Raw genomic sequence first — 23,651 nt, forward strand, 5'->3', positions numbered from 1 at the left:
TTTGGCGTAACATCACTATCATTGCTTTGCTTTTCCTTGGACAAGACCTTGCTGAATATATTGTCTAAAAGGTCAAAGTGGTTATTATACTGCTGATCAGTATTATTTTTGTCTGAATGGTGGCAGCTTCACACACAGTGCCAGGAAGAAACTTTGGCTTAAAGATGCAAAGATAAAAGCTTGGACTCATTAAGAAAACAGCACATAACTGTAAAAAAATGCACGTATTTGATTAGTATTAGTACTTGACTGTGTGATATGTGTTGATAAATGAGGTGCTGGGAGGATCGAGGCTCTCTGCACAGCCAACCTCCAATGAGAGTGAACAGCTGACAGGAAACGTGAGCACTTTCACCGGAAAGGAGGAGCAGCTTTTATTGTCGCCAGTGAGCTGCTGTAATGGCGGTGCCTCGTCGCTCCTCGCAGCAGCAACAACAGCAGAGTACCTTACAGTCTCCGCCAAGAAACAGCTCTATTTCGGGCGCTCCTCCGGCCTCTCCGCCGATGGCTCTGCTGACCTCGGCCGTCGGGCCCCCGGAGAACGAGAGGGAATGCAGCGGGGGGATCGAGATGGCTCTGGCCTCCCCGGACCTACCCGCCCCGGTCCTAGCGAGCAGTGCGAGCTTCACCACGACAACCTCTGGCGGCGGCAGCAGCAGCGTCTCTAGCCCGGGCTCCGGAGCCGCCAGTCCCACCGACGGCAGCAGCGGTATCGGCGGGGCGTTCAGGGAGTTGTTTGAGGCCTGCCGTAATGGAGATGTATCCAGAGTAAAGAGACTTGTCGATTCGGTGAATGTAAACGCGAAGGACATGGCTGGTCGAAAATCAACTCCCCTTCACTTCGCTGCGGGTAACGACGAGCTAAGCTAACGATACAGCAGCTTAATGTTTTTGACATTAGCTAACACACTGTGACGGCTAGCTAGCTAGCTAATGTTTTCATCGACGTCTTTGCTGCTAACCTCATTCGCCCCTCCGATAACTTCAGATGTAATTACGTTTGAACGTTAATTATGTCTGAATTTATACCATAGTGGTGCTAACCAGCTAATTTGACGCCCTCAAATCCAATTTACTCCCAAACAGACACTCCGTCAACATCTCTGTAGCTAACCTATCCCCCCATAACATGAGGCTAGACAGCACTAAACAAGCTAGCCGTGTCAAGGAAATATTAGAAACAACTGCAAACAATGCAGTTTCATGTTTTTAGTCAGTATAAGTTCTCCTGAGCTATGCTGGCATGCACATTATGGCTACAGGGTTTATACTGAGCTTGGTTCATCAATAAGGAGTATATTTAACAATTTGGTGTTATATATTTATTTGTATAGTGTTAGATTATGATTGAACTCTTATTTTCATCGGAATCCTGCAGTTTACATTTTTCTAAATCAGTTTTAGAGGCTAGTTGTAGTCCATGTGCACCACTCCTAACCCAATATTGAGGGAATTTAAATGCATTTTAATCCACTTTCAGGTTTTGGGAGAAAAGATGTGGTGGAGCACCTCTTGCAGACGGGGGCCAACGTTCATGCCAGGGATGATGGAGGACTTATTCCCCTGCATAATGCCTGCTCTTTCGGCCACGCAGAAGTTGTCAGCCTCCTCTTGTGTCAGGGCGCAGACCCTAACGCCAGAGATAACTGGAACTACACTCCGTTACACGAGGCTGCCATCAAGGGAAAGATAGATGTCTGCATTGGTAAGGATCCCTGCACATCTGTGATGAATGTTTGTGTGTCATTAGTTGCGACTTCGCTCGGGTTCTTTAAAAGTTTGACGACTGGATAAAAAGTCTGAAAGCTCTATTTTTCTACTATTGTCCAGTTTGTGTTATCTAACAACCCCTTTGCTGTGTAACCAACTTAGCGGAGTTTAGATATGATCGTGTACTCGGTGACACAAATGTGGAATATGAATGATTTAAGGGCAAAATTAAATCCTTTTTTTTGCTTCATCTGCACCTTTCTCACTCAGTGTTACTCCAACACGGAGCCGATCCAAACATCCGCAACACTGATGGAAAGTCTGCTTTGGATCTAGCCGACCCATCAGCCAAGGCTGTTCTCACTGGTCAGTTCCTCTCAGATGCATTTAGACATTTAACCAGCACTTTTTACTGATGCATGAATACGGGATCAAGCCAACCTTCACTTTAGTCATCATTAAATGTAAATGCACATGATTCTGCCCTAACAGCAGTATACCACACAATTGGATTGATATTGTACGCATAAGTATGATTACCAGGTGACTTGACTTCTTGCTTCATTTTATTCTTTATTTTGTGGGTAGCTTGGTGGAGTAGAGGCACCTCTTTACCCTTCATGTCCTCTGGCATGAAATTATTGTCACAGACAACAAAGTGCATCCATTTACAAAACAAAGAGGGGCAGTTAATGCCACTAAAGTTTACACCACATGCTTAAATTTGATAGGAAGTGTCTGGCATGCCATTTCTCATCATAAATGTTTATTTTCATCCAGGTGAATATAAGAAGGACGAACTTCTGGAAGCAGCAAGGTGAGTGTCGGGCTGAAGGACGATCTTAGCTATGCTAGTTGGTATACTCTTTTATGTATATGTAACAGCTAAAAACAAATGAAATGCAGAAGAAACACACTGAATATGCACCTGCAATATACACATGGTGTAGGACTTTTCAATCTGACCACTGTTACCCACTTCGAAGCCCAAAAAGTAGTAGTTTCATCCAGTATTACATAATACGAAAGCCTGTTGAATAACTTTTAGGGAATAGCAGTTTTGCACTGGAATTCTTCATGACTCCAGTCTTTTCAACTGTGATTACAGGAGCGGAAATGAAGAAAAGCTGATGGCACTGCTGACTCCATTAAATGTCAACTGCCATGCCAGCGACGGCCGCAAGGTAAATGAGCCACTAGCACCGCACCAAATCACACCAGATAGAGACATGATTTATAGCTGGATTAGTTGTGTGGTTCAAATATAAAGAGGATTTATGTCATTAGGTCTGTAGGAGGGTGTTATTGAGACCACCATACCTGGGTGACAAACCACTCTTTTTCTTTCTCTAATTATGCACGTACAGATTTCTTCAGAGCATCCGTTAAATCCATTCGCCTCTGTCACAACATATCAACTTTCACTTTTTTTACAAGCCCCCATTAATCCTCCAAGGTTCAGCTTTTAATTTCTCAGTTCTGTGTTGTCAGGTGTTTTTTGGAAAGACAAAAAAAACCCTCAACATTTTGATCCTGTTGGCGTAGTTGATTCTGTATTTGTCTTCTGGAACTTAAGTAGACAAACTGTGCCTGTATTTACAGTGCAGTGTTTTTGCTAATCATTTTTGCAACATATTTGGACCAGGTGTGTTGACGGTGATATTGTCTGGTCTTCCTCATAATCACTTTTCCATGCTGGATGATGGAGCAGGTTATTTTTGATCTTGAAATCTATTTAGGCACACAAGCATCCGCTCAGATGAGAAAACAAGACGTCAGTTTATTTCTCTGTGTAATTTCAAGTGTCTCCTCAGAACCTGGTCCATGTTATTGGAACTTGCTCACTCTGTGAGCAGGTTTTAGATAATAATGCAGTAGTTTTTTTTTTTTTTCCTTCCTTCTCTGTGGGGGGTAGACTAGAGGGATAGTGGTACACAGACACGCATTTCTAGAACACATGGCACTTATTTTCTAATGTCAGCATTTATAATTTAGATGTAGGATTGTTTTTGCATTTCATTCCCACGCAGTGTCAGGTACTGATTTACTCCCACTGTTTTTGCTTGTATATTGGGGAAGGGGGTCGTGTTTGCTTTATTTTTGCCTCTCATGCATTACTTTCTTTGAAATTATTTAACTATTTCCTGTCTCATCTGGCAAAATTGTTGTTTTATTTTTGTAAATAACTCCTCTATGCCATACAAATCCATTGTCACTAACAGTATATAAGCATTGGCTTATTTCATTCATTCCTAACCACATTTACTTCCACAGCAGTCAAAGTCTTCTTCACACAATATTCAGTATGCCAGTGTAGATTTGGTCTAGGATTTAACCAGCGGGCACCATTAACCACTCCTTGCCTTTTCTCAAAGCCACAGAGAGAACCGAGGAGGAGAAGTCACACTTACCCTCCAGCTACAGTATTTACCCTCTCTGGCCTGGTGTCACATTTAATCTCACTCCATGTTTGACGGATCAAACAGTGATTCATAACTAGGGGCTTGTGTTTCACTGACTTAAGAAGGGAGAAAAGAATTGCTGTGAAAAGATACTGTCATTTTGTAATTTTTGTTTCGTTTTGTTTTCCGTGTGACTCTGGCAACATTTGTCGATCAGTCAACATCCCAAAAAATGCTGGTAAGTTGACCTTGATAACGGCCACTTGATTGATGCACTGTTGTGATTTTTTATTTATTTATTTTTATTCCTTTTTAATCCATTGTTTTAATTTGACCAATAAGCTGGCTGTCACTTGTTAATTGCACATCATGGACCTGGGTGTACGGATCACTCATGTATCCTACCCTGATGCTCCTCTGTGTGTGTGTGTGTGTCTGTGTGTGTCTGTGTGTGTGTGCCTGTGCGTACGGCATGGGATTTGAGTGAGTGAGTGAGTGAGCGAGTGAGCGAGTTGGGTTGGTGTCATGGTGACGACTCATCTTTTTGGATTTGGAGAAGGAGCTCAAAATGTCCACTGCCTGCTGTCTTCAGCGTCTGTCCTCTCCTCTCACACTCACCCACACTTCTCCAACTTTCAATCACTTGTTCTTCACTCAGCATCTGATTTGGCTTTTGTTTTATTCATTAATTTGTTGTTGACAATCACTCATGCATGCCTGAAGGCCTGCCCCTCTGCATTTTGTCAAGCGGATCCTGAATACATGTCTGTGAAATTGGTGTCTTCTTCATGTCCCCTGTTGGATCAGTTGGTATGCAGTAATGAATGGACTACATTTTCCACCTGTCATTCTAGTGCTATGCTACCCTCCATGGTAATGACTTTTGATTGCTCGTGTCATCCCACACTGAATGATGCCTCCATGATTCCACTCTCTCGTCCATCTGATTTTATCACTGTGGCTTGAGATCTAACAGTTGGCTTGCAGGGTTTTATATCAATGTCACTGCATGGAAATTTAAAGGAATGGCGTCTCTCCTTGAGCTTGACCTGAGCTAGACTTTTGAATAGAGAAGAAATGCCACTGAAGTTGGATTTGCAGCTTTGCTTAGACTAACATTTCCTTTCCTTGGCTGAGACAAAGCCATTTGATTTGATTCTCTAATAGCTTGCAGAGATGCCTTCTCAAACTCTCAGCCTGCTTATAGAAGCTTCCTTGCATCCTGTTACGGTTGGGGTTCCATAGCATTTCTGTTACATCTGAATCCAGAATTGAATCAACTTATTCTACTTACTGCAGCTTCAGCTTTTTTGTAACAATGAATATACGTGTTTTAATAATTATGAACCTAAACTTAAAGCTTAATATTCACAGAAGTCAGGTTTGGCCATATTGTGCTTTCTATTTGGCTTGATTCACCTGATATACCTATACTCTTGAAACATCACCCAACCGTAATTTCTACCCAACCATTTTGAATTTAAAAGTCGCACTAGCAATTCTTTCTTGTCATCTAACCACTTGAATTCTAAACTCCCAAGACCTAGGAAGAGTGTTATTTTGCTGACATTGTCAAATGGAAGTCAGAGTAGACGAGTAATGAGGTTGAAGTTGCTTGTTGTCCCTCACTCAGGTCAGACACAATATCGACAGCAAGCGAATTTTGTCGCTGGACTTACCCAGACTCCATTGACCTTGCATCATCATATCCGCCATTCATCTGCAACTCACAGAGCATAGCCTGCCGTAGCACATTGCTTCTGGCACTAATCAGCCGCTTGCACCCGTGGCCATCGAAGGCAGCACACAATACAGCAGCCACCTATCTGTGTCTGCTAACAATCCACTCTCTCTTACAGTCAACGCCCCTCCACCTGGCTGCCGGCTACAACCGTGTCCGCATCGTTCAGCTCCTCCTCCAGCATGGAGCCGATGTTCACGCCAAGGACAAAGGGTGAGGCGCTTCTTCAGGAAAATCCACAAAAACTTCCATTTGTCATTCAATCATAATTTATGACACTAACCTGAGTGCCTTATCCCTGCAGTGGCCTGGTTCCACTTCACAACGCCTGCTCCTACGGCCACTTTGAAGTCACAGAGCTTCTGCTTAAAGTAAGACTCAATTAAAAGTTTCTACCCTCAACTTGCTGAGCTTGCACGTGGATGATAAGATTTTGACAGTGTGAAGCAAAAACAGATGAAAGTAATTCTAATGAACACCTAAGATATTTCTTTATTAGTCCCAGGACGGGGAAATGTACCTGTATATGCATGTATGTGTAAGAGAAGATTAGGACACTTTTCCCTCTTCTGGGACTTGTTTTGCAAATCTATCCAAGTTCCCAGCAACTTTTTAACATAATTGTAGTTTGGAAATCCTGTTCTGTTACTTTGCTGGTAAAATGTCATTTGTAAAAATTTCATATATTCAACCATCACCAAGAATCAAAATATGGAACTAAATACAAGCTAGGAATGTAGTAACAGTTCACCCAAGTCAAATTTTTAGATGTGTTTGTTCCTCACACTGTCCACATTCGGTGCTCTGATGTATGGGTCTCTCTGCAGCATGGAGCTTGTGTGAACGCTATGGACTTGTGGCAGTTCACTCCACTCCACGAGGCAGCGTCCAAGAACCGAGTGGAGGTCTGTTCCTTGCTGCTGAGCCATGGGGCCGACCCCACACTGCTAAACTGTCACAGCAAGAGCGCCGTGGACATGGCTCCCACTCCAGAGCTTAAAGAAAGGCTCACCTGTGAGTTCTCACAGAAGACACAAAGACACACAATTATGATTGGAAAAATACTTTCTGTATATTAGGAATGTTGGCAGTTCAGAAATGTCCAAGTCAGTTTAACCCCCTTTTTTTTTTTTTTTTTTGCAAAATTCAGTAATATATTCAAATAAGTAGTTTGATATTTTTCAAGCAGCATATTAAAAATCAGAACATAGAGCATGCACTACTTTTTTGACCTTTGACTTCTCTCTCCCCTCCATGTAGATGAGTTCAAAGGTCACTCGCTGCTGCAGGCAGCCCGGGAGGCAGACATGGCCAAAGTGAAGAAGACGCTGGCTCTGGAGATCATCAGCTTCAAACATCCCCAGACCAACGAGACAGCTCTGGTCAGAACCCAGCCATACTACTGCTGCTTCTGTTACTGCGTCTTCTTCTTCTTCATAATAATAATAACAACAACAACAACAATTATAACAATAATGATAGTAATGGTTGAGGAAAAGCATCTGGTCTCACCTGGCTCATCACAAACTGATCATTTGAATCAGATGTGTGAGCAGGCAAACATCTAAAATGTGCAGGGCAGTGGGGCCCCAGGACCAGAGGGATGTACTAGAAGATGGGTTAGCGAGGTATTTTAACCTAGTGCCAGAGTTTTCAATGTGCTGAAAGCATCTCTCCTTATGCTGCACACATAATGTGCTCTGGCACAGGTTATCTTAAAATATGTTTGAAAATGGATTAATCTATTGGTATTTATGTCGGATAACTTTCAATCAGAACGATTACTTAAACTTCTATTTGGCTGAAAATTAAAGTGATTTCCGTGCACCAGTCATTATGGGACAACTTTAAACTTGATACAGTTAAACATTGTGCTCTTGTCAACGATAGTCACTGAGAGTGCACTGCGTGGTTAAATAAATACATTAACTTATTCTGCTTGCATTCCTCTCTTACCTTACTGCCAGTGCTTCATAGTACATCCCTGTGGGGTGTGAAACACTCGTTTAGCGGGTTAACATGTGGTCCTGTTCTGGCAGGTCTTTGACTAAGATTCCAGCACACTAATCTAATGTTAATGTGTATTCTAGCACTGTGCTGTGGCTTCCCCCCACCCCAAGAGGAAGCAGGTGACTGAGTTGTTGCTGCGAAAAGGTGCCAACATCAATGAGAAGAACAAAGAGTGAGTACAAAATGTTTAGCTTGTACATTTTACATTGATTTTTAAATTTAAAAAGATGACATTGTCATGTGTCTCACATGACAAGCAAGAAAGACCGTTAACTGTATGGTCAAGCACATTAAGTGCTAAGATAAAAGGAAATAGTGGCTAAATAATAAAAAAGGTATCTGCTAGGTGGCACTGGCCTGGATCATAACTTCTGCCTGTTGTGTCTTTTAGCTTCATGACTCCCTTGCATGTTGCTGCTGAGAGAGCTCACAATGATATCCTGGAGGTGCTGCAGAAACATGGAGCAAAGGTCTGTTAAAGCGATTAAAATTGTATTAGAAGTTGTAATCTGGTTAAAAGTATACATTGCTGAAACTTACCTTCACCTCTTCTGACTCCAGGTAAACGCTGTGGACACCCTGGGTCAGACAGCCCTTCACAGAGCTGCGCTGGCTGGTCACATCCAGACATGCAAGCTGCTCCTGAGCTACGGGGCCGACCCGTCCATCGTGTCTCTGCAGGGTTTCACCGCTGCTCAGATGGGTAACGAGGCCGTACAACAGATTCTAAACGGTAATCACACCCGCTGCGGCTTAAGATTGTTTGATTAACGCAATGTCAGAATCTTTTACAAATGTTTCTTCAGAGGGATCCAGATTTAAAACCTGATCATGGGATTTCATATGATGTGTGGGTGTCCTGTTTGACCGTAATTATTGTGCTTTGTATTGAATCTGTTTCTTCACATTTTTTTTTCCCACCAGAAAATGTTCCCACACGTAATTCTGACGTGGACTACAGATTTCTGGAGGCGGCCAAAGCAGGGGATTTGGACACAGTGCAGGTAAGATCATAGCACTCTTGAGAATTTGTAGCTCTGAAATTTCACATGCTTGCTAGTAGCAGTGGTTCACAAATTCCTGTGAAGGCCCCATTTTAATTGTCTTGCAAACCTGTTATCATACTGCTTAGCTGAGTAGCTAATTGTCACAATGTCTTTGTGTATGGCAGCAACTTTGCACCCCCCAGAACGTAAACTGCCGGGACTTGGAGGGCCGCCACTCCACCCCTCTCCATTTTGCAGCTGGTTACAACCGAGTGGCTGTCGTTGAATACCTGCTGCACCATGGAGCTGATGTCCATGCCAAAGACAAAGGGTGAGTTGTAGGTTATATAAAGAACTGAATGAGTGAATCAGACATGTTTGAGTTTTCAGTAGGTGCACAACACGTCATTTCTCTGGTGTGAAGATTCTCGTTTTGTGTTTTCCTCCTCCAGCGGTCTGGTTCCCCTCCACAACGCCTGCTCCTACGGGCACTATGAAGTGGCTGAGCTGCTGGTCAGACACGGAGCTTCAGTCAACGTGGCCGACCTGTGGAAATTCACCCCGCTTCACGAGGCTGCAGCCAAAGGCAAATATGAGATCTGCAAACTGCTGCTCAAAGTAAGGATGCATTATTGTCATCTGTCACAAGAATGGCCTCACATTCATTTGTGCCACGTGTTGGTTGTTATTATGATGGTCATGAGGGGGAAACGGTCAAACCTCAAACTTGTTTGTTCAGCACGGAGCCGACCCATCCAAGAAGAACCGTGATGGCAACATGCCGCTGGACATGGTGAAAGATGGAGACACAGACATCCAGGACCTGCTGAGGGGTGATGCCGCCCTGCTGGACGCTGCCAAGAAGGGCTGCCTGGCCCGAGTCCAGAAACTCTGCTCACCAGAGAATATCAACTGCAGAGACACACAGGGGCGCAACTCCACACCACTCCACCTCGCAGGTAATCACCACTTAGCTGCTTTTGTTTCTTGCATACATTCCTGATGGGCATTTACAGTGAAGCTGAAAGATTTCTGATCTTTTGTCTCATCCCTTCTTGGAATAATGGAGAGTTGAAATCCTGCAACATTGTCTCTGATGCTATCCATGTTTGTCTGGCTCTTGGCACAAGAGACCCAAATATAGCTGATGGAAAGAAAAAAAACAAAGGAAATCTTAAACTCGACAAGTGTTTTAGATGCTGTAATTATGCAGAATGAAGGCTTTCATGCCCTGATTCCTGTTTCTTCTCCTCAGCTGGGTACAACAATCTTGAGGTGGCAGAGTATCTGCTGGAGCACGGGGCTGATGTTAACGCCCAGGACAAAGGAGGCCTTATCCCTCTTCATAATGCTGCTTCTTATGGGGTCAGTATCAACAACATGAACACAAACTACACATCCTGTGACTTAGATTTACACATTGAAAAGGCTTAAAGCTGCAGAAACCTCAAAACTGGTGGGGGTTTTTTTGACTACATTTTAAACTAAAAGGTATTTATTGTGTTTGTGGTCTTGCCTTCAGCTTGGTTCTTCACTCACTGACTTGCCCCTCCGTCATCTCTCTTCCTCACAGCATGTGGACATTGCAGCTCTGCTGATCAAGTACAATACGTGCGTGAACGCCACAGACAAATGGGCTTTCACACCCCTCCATGAAGCGGCCCAGAAGGGTCGCACCCAGCTGTGTGCGCTGCTGCTGGCTCATGGAGCTGACCCCACAATGAAGAACCAAGAAGGCCAGACTGCCCTGGACCTGGCCACGGTAACTGCTTCTGTCAGACAGACATCAGCAGCTTAGTGTGAAATTAGTTTTTTACATCTAGATAAGTGGTGGGCACTTCAAACTTCAAATTGACCAACCAAACTGATCGTTCTACTGGACAGATGGGAAAGGGAACATACAGTAAATTAACCTTTTCCTCCCCATTCCTGCAGGCTGATGATATCCGGGCCCTATTGATGGACGCCATGCCACCAGACGCTCTGCCCAGCTGTTTTAAGCCCCAGGCCACAGTGGTCAGCGCCTCTGTCATTTCCCCCGCCTCCACGCCATCCTGTCTATCAGCCGCCAGCAGCATAGACAACCTGGCCGGACCGCTCACTGAGCTGGCTGCTGCTTCCGCCGCCGGGGCCTCTGGAGTGGCAGATGGAGCCACAGGCACTGACCGCAAGGAAGGAGAAAGTAAGCTTGTTGCATTTATCGTGTTGAAAAGTGGTCAGTTTACAAAGCTGGTGCACAAACGTTGTTTCACATTGTAACGCCCTTTTTTTTTTTTCACAGTGGCAATGCTGGACATGAATATAAGTCAATTCATGAAGAGCCTGGGCCTGGAGCACCTGAGGGACATCTTTGAGAGGGAGCAGGTGAGCTACCTCCAAAAGACTGAGGATGAGACTGAGATGAATTTGTCGCCCGGCGTCAATATCATGAAGAATAAATCTTTACGACTGTGCTGTCTGCTTATTTGTGGCTGGAAGTCGGAGCCAACGGACAAGATTAAGTTGTTAATACTGGTCGGTTAAAACTTCTCAACCTGCTATATTATTTCCCTTTTCCCAGATCACCTTGGATGTGCTGGCTGACATGGGCCACGAGGAACTGAAGGAGATTGGAATCAATGCCTATGGCCACCGACACAAGCTGATCAAGGGCATTGAGAGGCTGCTAGGCGGCCAGCAAGGTAAGGAGGCATCATTCGAAAATGGTGTGGCACAGTGTGGCCTGACAAGTTAACACCCGATAGCCAGAGAATAACTGCGTGGTTGTTTTTCAGGTGCCAACCCCTACCTGACATTCCACTGTGCCAACCAGGGCACCATCCTGATAGACCTCGCCCCAGACGACAAGGAGTACCAGTCTGTGGAGGAGGAGGTGAGTCGAGTTCACTCTCTTTGTTAATGGTGTGTTTTCACAAGCAGTTTTCAAAAGAAGCAGGATTTTGTTTTTTAAACTATCTATGCAAACGGTTCTCCAAAGGTTAGTTTTCACTGTCTACAATGGTTTGCATAGAACTGAGTTTACATAAAGGCATTATAGATAACTACATCATAGCAAAATGTGCAGTTTTTATTTGGCCACTGCACATGCCTGGGCAGGATGCTTTTTTGATAAAGTTGGCAAACATTTTCAGACCATTTGCTAATGGGTAGTTACATTTTGCTGTCTTTGTTTTGTGTCCCTCAGATGCAGAGCACAATCAGAGAGCACAGAGACGGCGGCAACGCTGGTGGTGTGTTCAGCAGATACAACATCATCAAGGTCTGAACCAGGAATCTCTCTGTTTAGTCTGAACAGCTTCTAGAGGGGCTATTTCTTTAAATGGTGGTATTATTGAAAATAGATGACGGTGACTTGACCTGACAGACTTGAGTCGGCATTGAATGCTCTGTGAAAGCAGAGATGTCCAGCATCTCCCTTGACGTGTGTGTGTGTGTCATTGTTTCCCACAGATTCAAAAGGTGGTTAATAAGAAGCTGAGGGAACGCTACACCCACCGGCAGAAGGAGATCGCAGATGAGAACCACAACCATCACAATGAACGGATGTTGTTTCATGGTAACCACACCCACTGTTATGCCATCTGTTTATTTTTTTTAACAGTGTGAAGCATTGCATGTCAATTACTGTATACAATATCATTCTCCCACTGTCGTCATGTCTTCCCACAGGTTCCCCGTTCATCAACGCCATCATCCACAAAGGCTTCGATGAGCGCCACGCCTACATAGGAGGGATGTTTGGAGCTGGGATCTATTTTGCAGAGAACTCCTCAAAGAGCAATCAGTACGTGTACGGCATCGGTGGAGGCACAGGCTGCCCGACGCACAAAGACCGATCCTGCTACCTGTGCCACAGGTAACTGACTAGACATGAACTTAACTGACGGGGGTTAGTTGGCAAGTTTAAACTGAACCACAGCACTAACAGATGTGTTGGGCGTAAAACTACTTTGCAAGTGTGTATTTTTTTTAGGTAAAGGTTTTATATGCAATATTGTGGGAATTGACACTTGTGTCTGACCGTTTTTCTCTCATCTACACCCTCAGGCAGATGCTGTTCTGCCGAGTGACCCTGGGGAAGTCCTTCCTACAGTTCAGTGCCATGAAGATGGCCCACGCCCCCCCAGGACACCACTCAGTGATCGGGCGGCCCAGCGTTAATGGCCTGGCCTATGCTGAGTACGTCATCTACAGAGGAGAGCAGGTAAGCTAAGACCGTTCCTTTTCTCAAATCCTTTTTCAGGCTGTAACATTAACAAAAACTACAGTAGACACCTGCTGTGTAGTGTCAGCTAATGTCGTCTTATACTTTTCCTTCAGGCCTACCCAGAGTACCTCATCACCTACCAGATCCTTAAACCGGAGAGCGCAGCCCAGTCTGCTGCAGGAGCGGAGCAGAAGTCGTAGTTACTTTACACTCACACACACGCACTCACACCCACACAAGGACTCGATGCTCGTTACTCTCTCCTTTGTATTGCAAATGCCTAAACACTTTATATTCAACACATTTCCAGTCTCCAGTCCAGTAGAACCCATGGTGACCAGTGCTGTATAATACTCTCCTACTCGTGGTGATGACACACTTTTGTTTTGCATTGGCTGCATGTTAATACAGAAGCATGTACGGCCCAATAGCGTGCATGGGTTACTTTATTCCCTCCTCCCCTCCTCACCAATCTGGAGGATGCTTGTAGAAACTTTGAAATATCAACATTAACAGTTTGCCACTCTTTGTCGCCTTGTGACTGTGCAGAACCACCAACCTCTCACCTACACACACACACACACACACACACACACACACACAGTCTCACTGTCAAAGCCTGAAACCTGTGGACTACTACTGCCCCGTCATATCTGGGTTCATCCTGTATAGAATGGCCTCTGGTAACTGTGATTTTAATGCTAATCTATAACACTACCAAACAGGTAACAGTGCGTCGTTGCTATGCTGTAATGCAGACTTTCACCCCAAGAACACTACAAACACTGAACTGAAATGTTTTTTTTTAGTGGTTTTATTCAGGGCTGGATGTGCTCGACTGAGAAAGGGCTCTCTGTCAAATCGCAACAGTTGAGACTATTTTATTGTTACAGTACTGATTTGTATGAGAGAAGACATGTGCTCAAGCTCAAGTGCAACGTAAGGCATCAGAATTACACAAGGCTATACAAATGGTGTGGATGTTGTACATTAAAAGCATTATATATATATACATATATATATATATGACTGTGCTTCAAGACAGTAGAGTCGGTAAATGTCCAGAGTGTTGAATTGTGCTTGTGATGCCTTACAAGTTGATGCCCAATAGCCAGTGAACTCATCAAAGCACCCTCTCAGTCTCCATGGTCTTACTCAAAGACATCCCACACATAAGGATTTGCACTTTTACATAGAAACCTATTTAAGTTATTTTGAATTTAAATTGCAAGTTTGCGGGAAAAAATATTTGTACAGGTTGTGTAAATGGTTGTGTATAACTGTCGCTGTTTAACAGTATCTTTGAGTTCAACTGTAAATGACATGAATTTTCCTTTCATGCCTTCTTGATTCTCCCAACTTTTTTTTTTTAAATAAATGTCCCATTAACAGCTCCTTTTATTGTTTAGTGTGTATTTTGAAATGGTGTCAGACGTGTGGAAGAGGATTAGGAACATATCTCACACGAAAAATGAAACGCCTCAGTGTTGATGCAGTAGTAGCACAGTTGACTAATGCAACATGATGTACGAAGAACCAAAGGGACAGTATTTATCTATGGCATTTTCTTGTAATAGAAGTAATATCAACACTTAGTTCAAATCAAATTCACACATTTTCCTATGTAGGAAAAACTTAACTGTTAGATTTACTGTATCAAAGCACAGCCATGTGTTTTAGTAAAACATAATCTGTTAGTGTTCTGTCTCATTATGCTCAATTCAACTGACTCATAAATTATGAATACAGTTTATACTATTTCGGGTCAACGGTTGTGCCAATGTCCCTCAGGAGCTGCTGATCCAGTTCTACTCTGCAATTATCCAGTTTGTTTTCTGCACTTCCATCACTGTCTGCTTTGAATCAGCCACCCAACAAGGACAAGAGCAGACTGTCAGGACCACAGAGAAAATCATCAGTCCCGACCTGCCCTCCATCCAGAACTTAGACATGACTTATACGTGTCCACACTACAATTTGTGACACAACATCAACGTTTTGTTGTTCTTACTGAAGTGCACCCAAATGCTAATTACACACACTTATATCAAATTCTCATTCAGTGCCCAATTTATTGATTTTTGTCTCTTTACATGCAATAGATGAAGACATTTTTATTTGCTCTATTTTACGTGTACAAACCCCATCTCTCCAAAAGACTACAACAGAGTCGCACGCATTTGACGTCATCACGCTCAGCTGACCGCGACTGCATTTAGCCTCTTGAGAGGAAATGTGTTTGTTTTGATGTGTCTCGTTTAAGTTACTTATGTTAAAGTTCTCTTTTTTATCTACTCACGTAGACCTTGTAAGGCATGCTGGGGTTTAAGGTGACCCACCCATCGGGACAAAGATTACATCGCTTTTAAAGCCGTGTAGTTCAGCTAGCGTGACATGTAAAGTTGCCATGCTCGCCCGCAGACATGCAGTGGAAAACTTTTTCTGTCCTTGTGTTACTCCTCAACATCACCGGAATTTCAACAGCTTCGTATGTCATCACAGTTGATGTTGGGAGAGCAGAGGGGGACCTGAAGCACTTCTGGAGAAGCACTGGCTTTTGGTGCGTCAAACACGAGTTGTTTTTAGTCACAGTTCTTCCAGCAAAACACGCATCAAGTGAGATAATATTGCAACCGTGAAATGAATGTGGATTTATGTTCATTACGAATCCATTAGATGATCTCTGCTACTACTAAGCTGTTCAAAATAATGTTGCAGAAGTTGAGCGTTTTTAACTAGGCCGAGACATTTTTAAAATGACAGTTTTTTCAGTGGAGATTGGCGTAGTGAAGTCATGACTCAGTCTGAGGAAGTCTTACAGGGCTGCACTTTTGTATGAAGTATAGGATCAATCAAGTATATGAAACTTCTTGCAAATCTATAAATGTTTTTTTTTTTTTTTTTTGTGTCACTGATGCATCTCAAAGTTAAAGAGGCTCTTCTTTGTGTTTAGCCCCCCGCTCCCTCACAGCCAGGCCCACCAGTTTGACCTGAGCATTGACCAGCAGCTCAACCTGGCTTATGTGGGCTCAGTCCCCCATGGAGGGATCCAGCAAGTCAGGATACACTGGATGCTGGAGCTGGTCATTGCACAGTAAGTAAACCAGCAAAAGTAAAGAGAGAGATCTCTCCAGCCATTTTTATCATGATAAAGTGACGTGAAAGAAAACCTGTTACTCTGTGTGATTTTTGTTTAGAGATGTTGGAGGACGACCCCAGTACAACTTCACTAAGCTGGATCGACTGATGGAGCTCTTGTGGATTAATGGACTCCGACCAGGTACTGTGCAGCGACCCCCCATCTGGAAAACATCACGTCATCTTTGCGAGGCATCTGATCAAATGTGATTTTGCTGATCTCTGATGCTCTTGTGACATGTGGCTGTAAATATCTGAGCTGTAATCAATTCCTGCTCCCCTGGTTTTCAGGTTTTGAACTGATGGGCAGTGTCTCTAACTACTTCACTGACTTTGAGGACAAATCGCAAGTAGCCGAGTGGAGAAATCTGATTTATCTCATAGCCAAGAGGTACATTGGTGAGTGAGTGCCCAGTCTTTATTGTCCTGTATATATTGTAGAAGCTGAATAATTGTTTAAAGGTGACTCTGGGTTTTTCAAGATTTATGTTTATGTATCTTTTTGATTGCTGATGTGTATAAATACACTTTAGCACTTAGCCTTTACTGTATGACCCTCCTCCTGTTTAATTGTTCACTGCTGATCCTGAATTACAGACCAGTACGGCCTGGGAAGTGTTTCTCAGTGGAACTTTGAAACATGGAATGAGCCCAACAACCACGACTTTGATAATGTCACCATGTCAATTCAAGGTAAACCCACAATGCATCAGGCATGACGTGTTCATGTCCTGTCTGTTATTCTTTTACTTATTCTAGAAATGTGTCATTTGATGCATGCTTATTTGAAACACTGTACATCTACGACTAGAAACAAAGTTTATATCAGACTGATGCTTGCGTTAAATAAAAATCAACTAATCTCTGTCGTCTCCCTGCTAAATGACATAACATGTATATTTCTAACTGAATGGACAGATCCTCATGAATACATTAAAGGATTAATAGTCTGGATTTCAGTGGAGAATTCAGTGCCTGGGAGCAACTCTGAGTATAATCTACTTTTCTTTAGGGTTTCTAAACTACTACGATGCCTGTTCGGAGGGTCTGCGAGCTGCCAGCAGTCTTCTGAGGTTTGGGGGGCCAGGAGACTCCTGCCATTCTCCCCCTCACTCGCCGTACTGCTGGGCCATGCTGCAGCACTGCTACAACGGCACCAACTACTTCACCGGAGAAACGGGTGTCAGGATCGACTACGTCGCCCTGCACAAGAAGGTGGGCTTTTCTGGACTCGGACCACATCGAGAACAAACAGAAAGAGATTGCAGTCATTATCAAGAGATCCTGATTTATCTGTGACTGTCAAATGAGATGCTTGCAGCTGCCAGCCCACCTGAAAGAATGTCATTATTTTTGGTTTCAGTGAAGAGTTTTAGCATCCAAATGTCTTTATTTTTCTGATGTGACAAGAAAAAAATAGTACAAAGACTCCTGATTTATGTAAAACTGCATTTATTGATGCATTAACTGTAAACTGGTGCAGTAAGAATCACTGTTTTGGCAGCTGACTTTGTGTTTCTGTCCTTCAGGGAGGTGGTTACTCCTTGCCCATCCTCCAGCAGGAGATCCAGACAATGGGGGAGATCCAGGAGCGCTTCCCCAGGTTCCGCAGCCTCTCTGTCTACAATGATGAGGCTGATCCACTGGTGGGCTGGTCCAGGCCTCAGGAATGGAGGGCGGATGTGACCTACGCTGCGATGGTGGTGAAGGTGAGGAGAACTTAAATATCCTACTTCTCATTGTGGTCACTGAATGACACAGGCTGAATTAGCTGTTCACTCCACCACTTAGATTAGATTTAGCCAGTCCTCTGTTCTGCTCCCTCCAACAGGTTATAGACCAGCACCAGGATGTGCTGCTGGCAGACCCCAACAGCACCATCAACTACACCCTGCTGAGCAACGACAACGCCTTCCTCAGCTACCACCCACACCCCTTCACCCAGCGCACGCTGACCGCCCGCTTCCAGGTCAACAACACCGAGCCGCCTCACGTGCAGCTGATCAGGAAGCCTGTCCTCACTGTCATGGGCCTGCTGGCTCTGCTAGGTGCCTTTCTCTTTACTGGAAAAATAGAGAGTAAATGTGCTAAAGTTTCTCTTTGTACCAGCAAAGCTCAGGTCTCCAGGATGCTGCAGTTTCAAACCTCCTATTTAAAGCACCCTGTTGCCTCTCCTGTGTGTGATTCCTCTGTAAGGAGAGACCCAGGTCCTGGCTCAGGTTTTGAACTCAGCAGGAACCAACAACGGTACGGTGGGGGTCCTCGCCAGCAGCCACAGTCCCGTAACACCGGGCGGCTCGGACAGCTGGCAGGCAGCCGTGCTGATCTACAACAGTGACGACAACGACACCTCCAGCACTACCGATGACGTCAGCGTCTCAGTGAAAGGACTGATGGCACAAAAGGGTGCGTTTAACAAAATGCTGTTGGATCCCTACCTTTCTGTTATTTTAGGAGAAAAGATGATTCCGTTTTTACATAAAATAATACCAGGGCCAACAGGCCTTTATCTCAGGAAGTGAGTGGTTCAGTTCAGTCCTTCCTGTTCTCTGTGTGTGTGTGTCTGCAATCCAGGTCTTGTGTATGTCACATATTACATGGACAACAATGTAACCAGCCCGTATCAGCTGTGGCGGAGCATGGGCAGCCCCGACTACCCCACAGCACAACAGTTCAGACGCCTCAGGAGTGTGCAGGTAAACAGCAAGACAGAACAATGTTGTTAGAATTTACATTATATAGTTTTGCTTATGTAACGCCATCTGAAAAAAAAGTACCTCTTGGAAAAAAAAACCTGTGGATGGCAGTAGAAATAAAATTAATTACTTTATTCTAGTTTTAAATTTAGATACAAAATTAAATAACCATTAGTTTTGTTTTTTCATTTTAAATGAATCAGGCCACTGTGTGAATTATTTGCTTGCCATAGTCATTTGCCTTGCAAGTTGAGCTTAAATCAGCCTGAATTACATACGTTATTTGTCAGATAAAGTTCTTTTTTAATATCAGTCATGAAAAGGTGAACCTCCTATCGAACAGTAAAATGACTTTAGGATGAGCTCAATATGTGTTATTACGTCACAGCCATTGTACACTGACTATGAAACATGCATTAAATAGTGTAAATACTGAGACGACAGGTTTTGAGACAACGTGTATTTCTGGATGAAGATCTTGAAGCTGATTCGTTTGACTTATTATGGCTCTTCCTCCTCCTCCTCCTCCTCCTCCTCCTCCTCCTCCTCTTTGAGACATGCTTTGACCCACTGATGATGTGTCATTGTGTCAGGACCCTCATGTTGATGGACCGTGGGAAATTCCTGCTGGAGACGCACTGACTCTGAAAGCCAAACTGTCTGTGCCCTCGGTCCTCCTCGTCCATGTTTGTGCCCGGCCCAAAGCGGAGCCAGACCAGGTCAGTACTGACACACGACAACAACGCCAAGTGGAAATAACTTTGATTGTTCTCCTTGTTTGCATCTGCCTCATAGTCCACCTTGGAGATTCTCATAAGTTTTATATATTTCCAACGGTGCATCGGTTAAATCCATAGACTGTATGTAAGAAGTGCATGTAGCATGTAGCCACTGGTTTGTTGACCACCATTTTGGAGCCTGGAGTGACGACCGTTCCATAAATAAGATGGTCCCACCCTAAAGAATACCCTGCTTTCTGGTCTATTTTCCTCTAAATGGGACCATCATTTACAAAACAAACTTCATGTTGTATTAAGACGACTTGAAACTAGCGATTGAGACCATAAATTCATTAGGAAAGTGTTTACGGAGGTTCTAAAGCAAATGAGTAGTAGGTTAATTTTTCTCATAGACTTCCATACAATCTGACTTCTTTTTGGAGCCAATAGAGTCGCCCCCTGCTTACCATTAGAAAGAACGTAGGGTCTAGAAACTCCCACATTGGCTTCACTTTTCAGAAAATCAACTCTCAACTGTATTTGGCCTCTGATCAGGTCAATGGATTACGCTTCATCAGGATCACCAAAGGCCAAGTCCTGATTGTCTGGTCAGACCACTGTGTTGATTCCAAGTAGGTACACGTGATTATGTCTTTATTTTTGCATTTGCCACTGCAAGAAATGAAAATGAAAGGGAAATTAGGTACAGATTTATTTATACACTATTTTATCCATTGTATTTAGAATGCAGCAGTACAGTAGAGTTAATCCTGAGTGAATATGTAATATGCATGACCCAAGAATGACACAGCACTCATTCATTCATCTTAATTTCTTCATTTGCAGATGCATTAAGACATTCGAAGTGGAATTCTCCACAGACAAGAAATTCAACAGAGTTAATACTCAAGACACCATTTTTACTTCATATGTTTATTCACCTGGTAAGAATGTACATTTAAGGACTCTTAAGTAATTGCAATGAGTAACAAAGTTCAAGCTGTATATTGGCTTTGTGACCTCCAGCCATAGAAATAATACCAGATACTGTGTTGTGTTCTGTAGTGGACCAGGAGGTCAGCGGTCTGTACAGAGTACGAGCTGTGGACTACTGGGGAAGGCCTGGGCCGGACTCTCTGCCACAGAAGTATTCAGATGAGCACTAGACCAAGGTCAAGTCTGGTAGCGTTCTTTTTTTATTTTGTTTTGTACAAGATAAACACATTTTATGGAGATCAATGCACTGATTATGTCATTTTTTATTAATGAAGTGCTGTTTCATCCACCCAATCACATTATATGCATACATTTATTATTTATACTCGTGCTCTATTTGACAGTAATTAAAAAGACCTAATCCAACAATGTGTCACTCGGTCTCTAAATACTTCCAAAGACCTAGAATAGCAAACAATCATTTAGTTTCATTTTTGAAAAAGGCTAAATAAGGCACTGTGCTTTACTCAAACAGATGTAAGTGGCACATTTATTGGGGACTATTTTTTTGTGGTGGATGAATGCACATTTGATGTTTTAGTTTTTTGAACTTTTGAACCATAATAAAATATGTCAGGTTTTAGAGACACAAGCAATATTTAGTGGATCAGTTCATTTTGGCCTCCTTGTGTGTGTTGACCGTAAGAAAATATACAATGTAATTCAACTTATCCTTTAATATATTTACATCTGAATTGACCAGCTGTGTCATATTCTATGCTTGTTGTGCAGTTGCATATAATGAAAAATACATGCCACTGGGCAATGAGATAAGCAAGTAACTTAAATCTAATAGATACATTAATTATCCTTTGTGATCTGTAGTCTGTATTTGAGTTTATTTCATTCTACATTTTACACCTGATATGTCTCAGAGTTTTATACGGTTGTGTTTTATGTGTTTGTGCACTAGATAAGTAAAAGTTGGATCACCAGTCTAAGTCATTTTTACAAAGGCAAACACAACAGCATGTTTCTTTATAAAATTTATTGTCACCAGTGCAGAATAATGGCAAAGTGCAGATGTTGCCCATCAGTGTGACAGTGCTTCACAGTTGGTTATATCATGACTTTGACTCAACCGCTAATAGTTCTCAGTGGATTTGGCTTTGAAATATATCTTCATCTTGGCAATGTTAATTTAATTTACTCATGGGGCTACAAATTGGATTTATCCAATAATTGTAAATAACGTTGGAACACAGCAAATCATGAGCTTAATAGAATCTTATCCTCTTTGCATTTTTCAGAAGAGCTCTCTTTTGTTTTTGGGGAGGATGATCAATCCAGTACGATGGAGGGCTGCTCAACAAACTCTGGCTTAGCAGTTTAGCAAGCTCCTGTTAGAAGAAGAAGAGGAACAAGTGATGAGTCTAAGTGCAACATTCACTCTGAATAAAGAACATTAGTTAAAGTTCAAGATAAATTAATACAAGACTAATACTATTGGCAGTTTTTAATAATTGATACAACTTATGTAGCCAAGACACTTTTTGTGTTTCTAACTTTAAAGTTAAATAAAAATCAAAAGCACTCTGACAGTTTGTCTGTCTATTAAGCTGAATGTGAAAGACAAAGTACGTACCGGACTGCAGCACGGGCTGGAACTCTCCGGCCATGCAGATTTCCTCCTGTTTCTGGCGGACGACTCTTTGGATGGCTGGGGGAAGGCCGCGGGGGTTGCGGGAGAAGACCAGGGAGTAGCCGTCCTCGCAGCTTCCATCCTCCTTCAGGGTGCGGCAGGCATAGGTGATGGCATAGTTGTCATAGTCTGTGTCAATGACCCAGTAGTTGTCACCTAGAAGAGCAGAGAGCAAGAGTTAAGTCTCAGTTTTGTGAGAGACAGGCCGAGAGAATGTGTGTATACAACGGAGGTGGCTTACCGCCGCTGGACAGGTAGCTGGCCAGCCCCTGGTAGTTCATGAACATCTTGCCGGGGTTGGTGGGGTCAGGCACTGAGTACTGAGCAGCCATGTCAGCACACACAACCCAGAATCTGGATGTAAAGAAGAAAACAAAGTCACATTCCCATGTTTGCAAGTAGATATTTAACTATTTCACACTCAGACTGCTACTAAAAACATTTCTAAACACTCACCCAAAGAGAGTGACTCTGCCCCTGGATGAGGCGACCATGGAGCCATCGTCTCCAACAGTGTATTCAGCAGAGATGTTGTCCTGCAGGAACAAGCCCTCAGGGTCCTTCTTCTGCAGAGCGTACCACTTTCCTGCATACTGTCGGGGGCCAAAACAATCAGAGTTAATAAGGTACTTTTGATTTTCATGAGTAGAATATGGATGAGCACATAAACTGTACGGAGTCAAATTAGTTTTTTGTCATGTGTGGACTACAGTCAGGGAGAATATAAGATCAGTTAATCATACCCCTGATTGTTGAGCAAAATACACACTATTTTTATGTATGCTGATGATGTTTGTTTATCTGTTGGAGCCTGCTAGCTGTCCTAAACAGATACTGTTACTGTAACGTAATGTGAGTGAATTGAATCTTTAAGTTAATGTTAGTTGTTGACTCTAAATTCTACTATCCCTCTACGATTTATGAGTATTTTTAAAGACGTATTGTATTTCTGTACTCACTCTTTGGGGGTCAAAGTCCTCCTTGACTGTGAAGCTGTCCACCACGCAGGAGGCCAGGCTCTGCTCCACGCAGGCCAGGAGCAACATCGCCAGAGCAAAGATTTGGAAGTCCATTCTAGACAAAAACCAAAGTTAAGCACATGTTAATTTGTGTGATGATTGTTTTTTTTCTTCACTTGCAATTATTAACGCTATTCTAGAGCAATATTCCTATACCTATGTACATGAATTCCACTATAATAAAATCTCCTGTGATAATTATTGAATAGTGCAGATACCAGCAGTTTGAGGAGGCCATCCAAAGGGGAAAAAACAGCATCTCCTTACCTTCGGTGTAGAGCGAAGCTGCTGGGAGTTTTCAGTGCAGAGCTGTTGCAGTGTCTGAGCTGTGTTGAGAAGAAGCTGTGTGAGCCTTTTTATACCTCACGCACAGGTAGGCTCACTG

The 23,651-nt window shown here is 43.2% G+C and overlaps 3 protein-coding genes across 6 annotated transcripts; 2 read left to right on the forward strand and 1 right to left on the reverse strand.

The window, feature by feature from the left end:
* The first annotated feature begins 392 nt into the window (after nucleotides 1–392).
* LOC139203442 (poly [ADP-ribose] polymerase tankyrase-1) lies at nucleotides 393–14,450 on the forward strand. 2 transcript variants are annotated; one of them, XM_070833182.1, is made up of 28 exons: nucleotides 393–850; nucleotides 1,481–1,705; nucleotides 1,981–2,076; nucleotides 2,491–2,527; nucleotides 2,819–2,894; nucleotides 4,330–4,350; nucleotides 5,972–6,066; nucleotides 6,158–6,224; nucleotides 6,681–6,867; nucleotides 7,114–7,235; nucleotides 7,944–8,035; nucleotides 8,255–8,333; nucleotides 8,425–8,596; nucleotides 8,788–8,867; nucleotides 9,035–9,180; nucleotides 9,302–9,467; nucleotides 9,589–9,808; nucleotides 10,105–10,214; nucleotides 10,423–10,611; nucleotides 10,785–11,031; nucleotides 11,131–11,213; nucleotides 11,410–11,530; nucleotides 11,624–11,721; nucleotides 12,034–12,108; nucleotides 12,300–12,405; nucleotides 12,519–12,705; nucleotides 12,897–13,053; nucleotides 13,170–14,450. In XM_070833182.1, the coding sequence occupies exons 1-28, from the start codon at nucleotides 400–402 to the stop codon at nucleotides 13,254–13,256; spliced, it is 3,792 nt and encodes a 1,263-aa protein (XP_070689283.1). In that variant the 5' UTR covers nucleotides 393–399; the 3' UTR covers nucleotides 13,257–14,450. The 2 variants fall into 2 exon arrangements, with proteins under 2 accessions (XP_070689283.1, XP_070689284.1); XM_070833183.1 differs by lacking the exon at nucleotides 4,330–4,350.
* Nucleotides 14,451–15,334: 884 nt separating this feature from the next.
* idua (alpha-L-iduronidase) lies at nucleotides 15,335–22,085 on the forward strand. Of its 3 annotated transcripts, XM_070833877.1 has the most exons (15): nucleotides 15,336–15,616; nucleotides 16,010–16,150; nucleotides 16,254–16,336; nucleotides 16,486–16,593; nucleotides 16,792–16,887; nucleotides 17,207–17,409; nucleotides 17,724–17,903; nucleotides 18,026–18,242; nucleotides 18,391–18,600; nucleotides 18,769–18,890; nucleotides 19,484–19,609; nucleotides 20,165–20,241; nucleotides 20,456–20,553; nucleotides 20,675–20,781; nucleotides 21,856–22,085. In XM_070833877.1, exons 1-14 carry the CDS (start codon nucleotides 15,480–15,482, stop codon nucleotides 20,773–20,775), a joined length of 1,899 nt encoding a protein of 632 aa, XP_070689978.1. In that variant the 5' UTR covers nucleotides 15,336–15,479; the 3' UTR covers nucleotides 20,776–20,781; nucleotides 21,856–22,085. The 3 variants fall into 3 exon arrangements, 2 of the variants coding, with proteins under 2 accessions (XP_070689978.1, XP_070689977.1); XM_070833876.1 differs by lacking the exon at nucleotides 21,856–22,085 and having other exon boundaries at nucleotides 20,675–20,890; XR_011584414.1 differs by lacking the exons at nucleotides 20,456–20,553; nucleotides 20,675–20,781; nucleotides 21,856–22,085 and having other exon boundaries at nucleotides 15,335–15,616; nucleotides 19,446–19,609.
* On the reverse strand, nucleotides 21,992–23,320 carry LOC139204288 (purpurin-like). Its single transcript, XM_070834287.1, has 5 exons — nucleotides 23,207–23,320; nucleotides 22,704–22,840; nucleotides 22,489–22,601; nucleotides 22,191–22,403; nucleotides 21,992–21,996 (listed from the first exon to the last, which is right to left on the reverse strand). Exons 1-5 carry the CDS (start codon nucleotides 23,318–23,320, stop codon nucleotides 21,992–21,994), a joined length of 582 nt encoding a protein of 193 aa, XP_070690388.1.
* Between the last annotated feature and the right edge of the window lie 331 nt (nucleotides 23,321–23,651).

The sequence above is a fragment of the Pempheris klunzingeri genome, chromosome 7 (assembly GCF_042242105.1).
Source record: "Pempheris klunzingeri isolate RE-2024b chromosome 7, fPemKlu1.hap1, whole genome shotgun sequence".
Lineage (NCBI taxonomy): Eukaryota > Metazoa > Chordata > Actinopteri > Acropomatiformes > Pempheridae > Pempheris > Pempheris klunzingeri.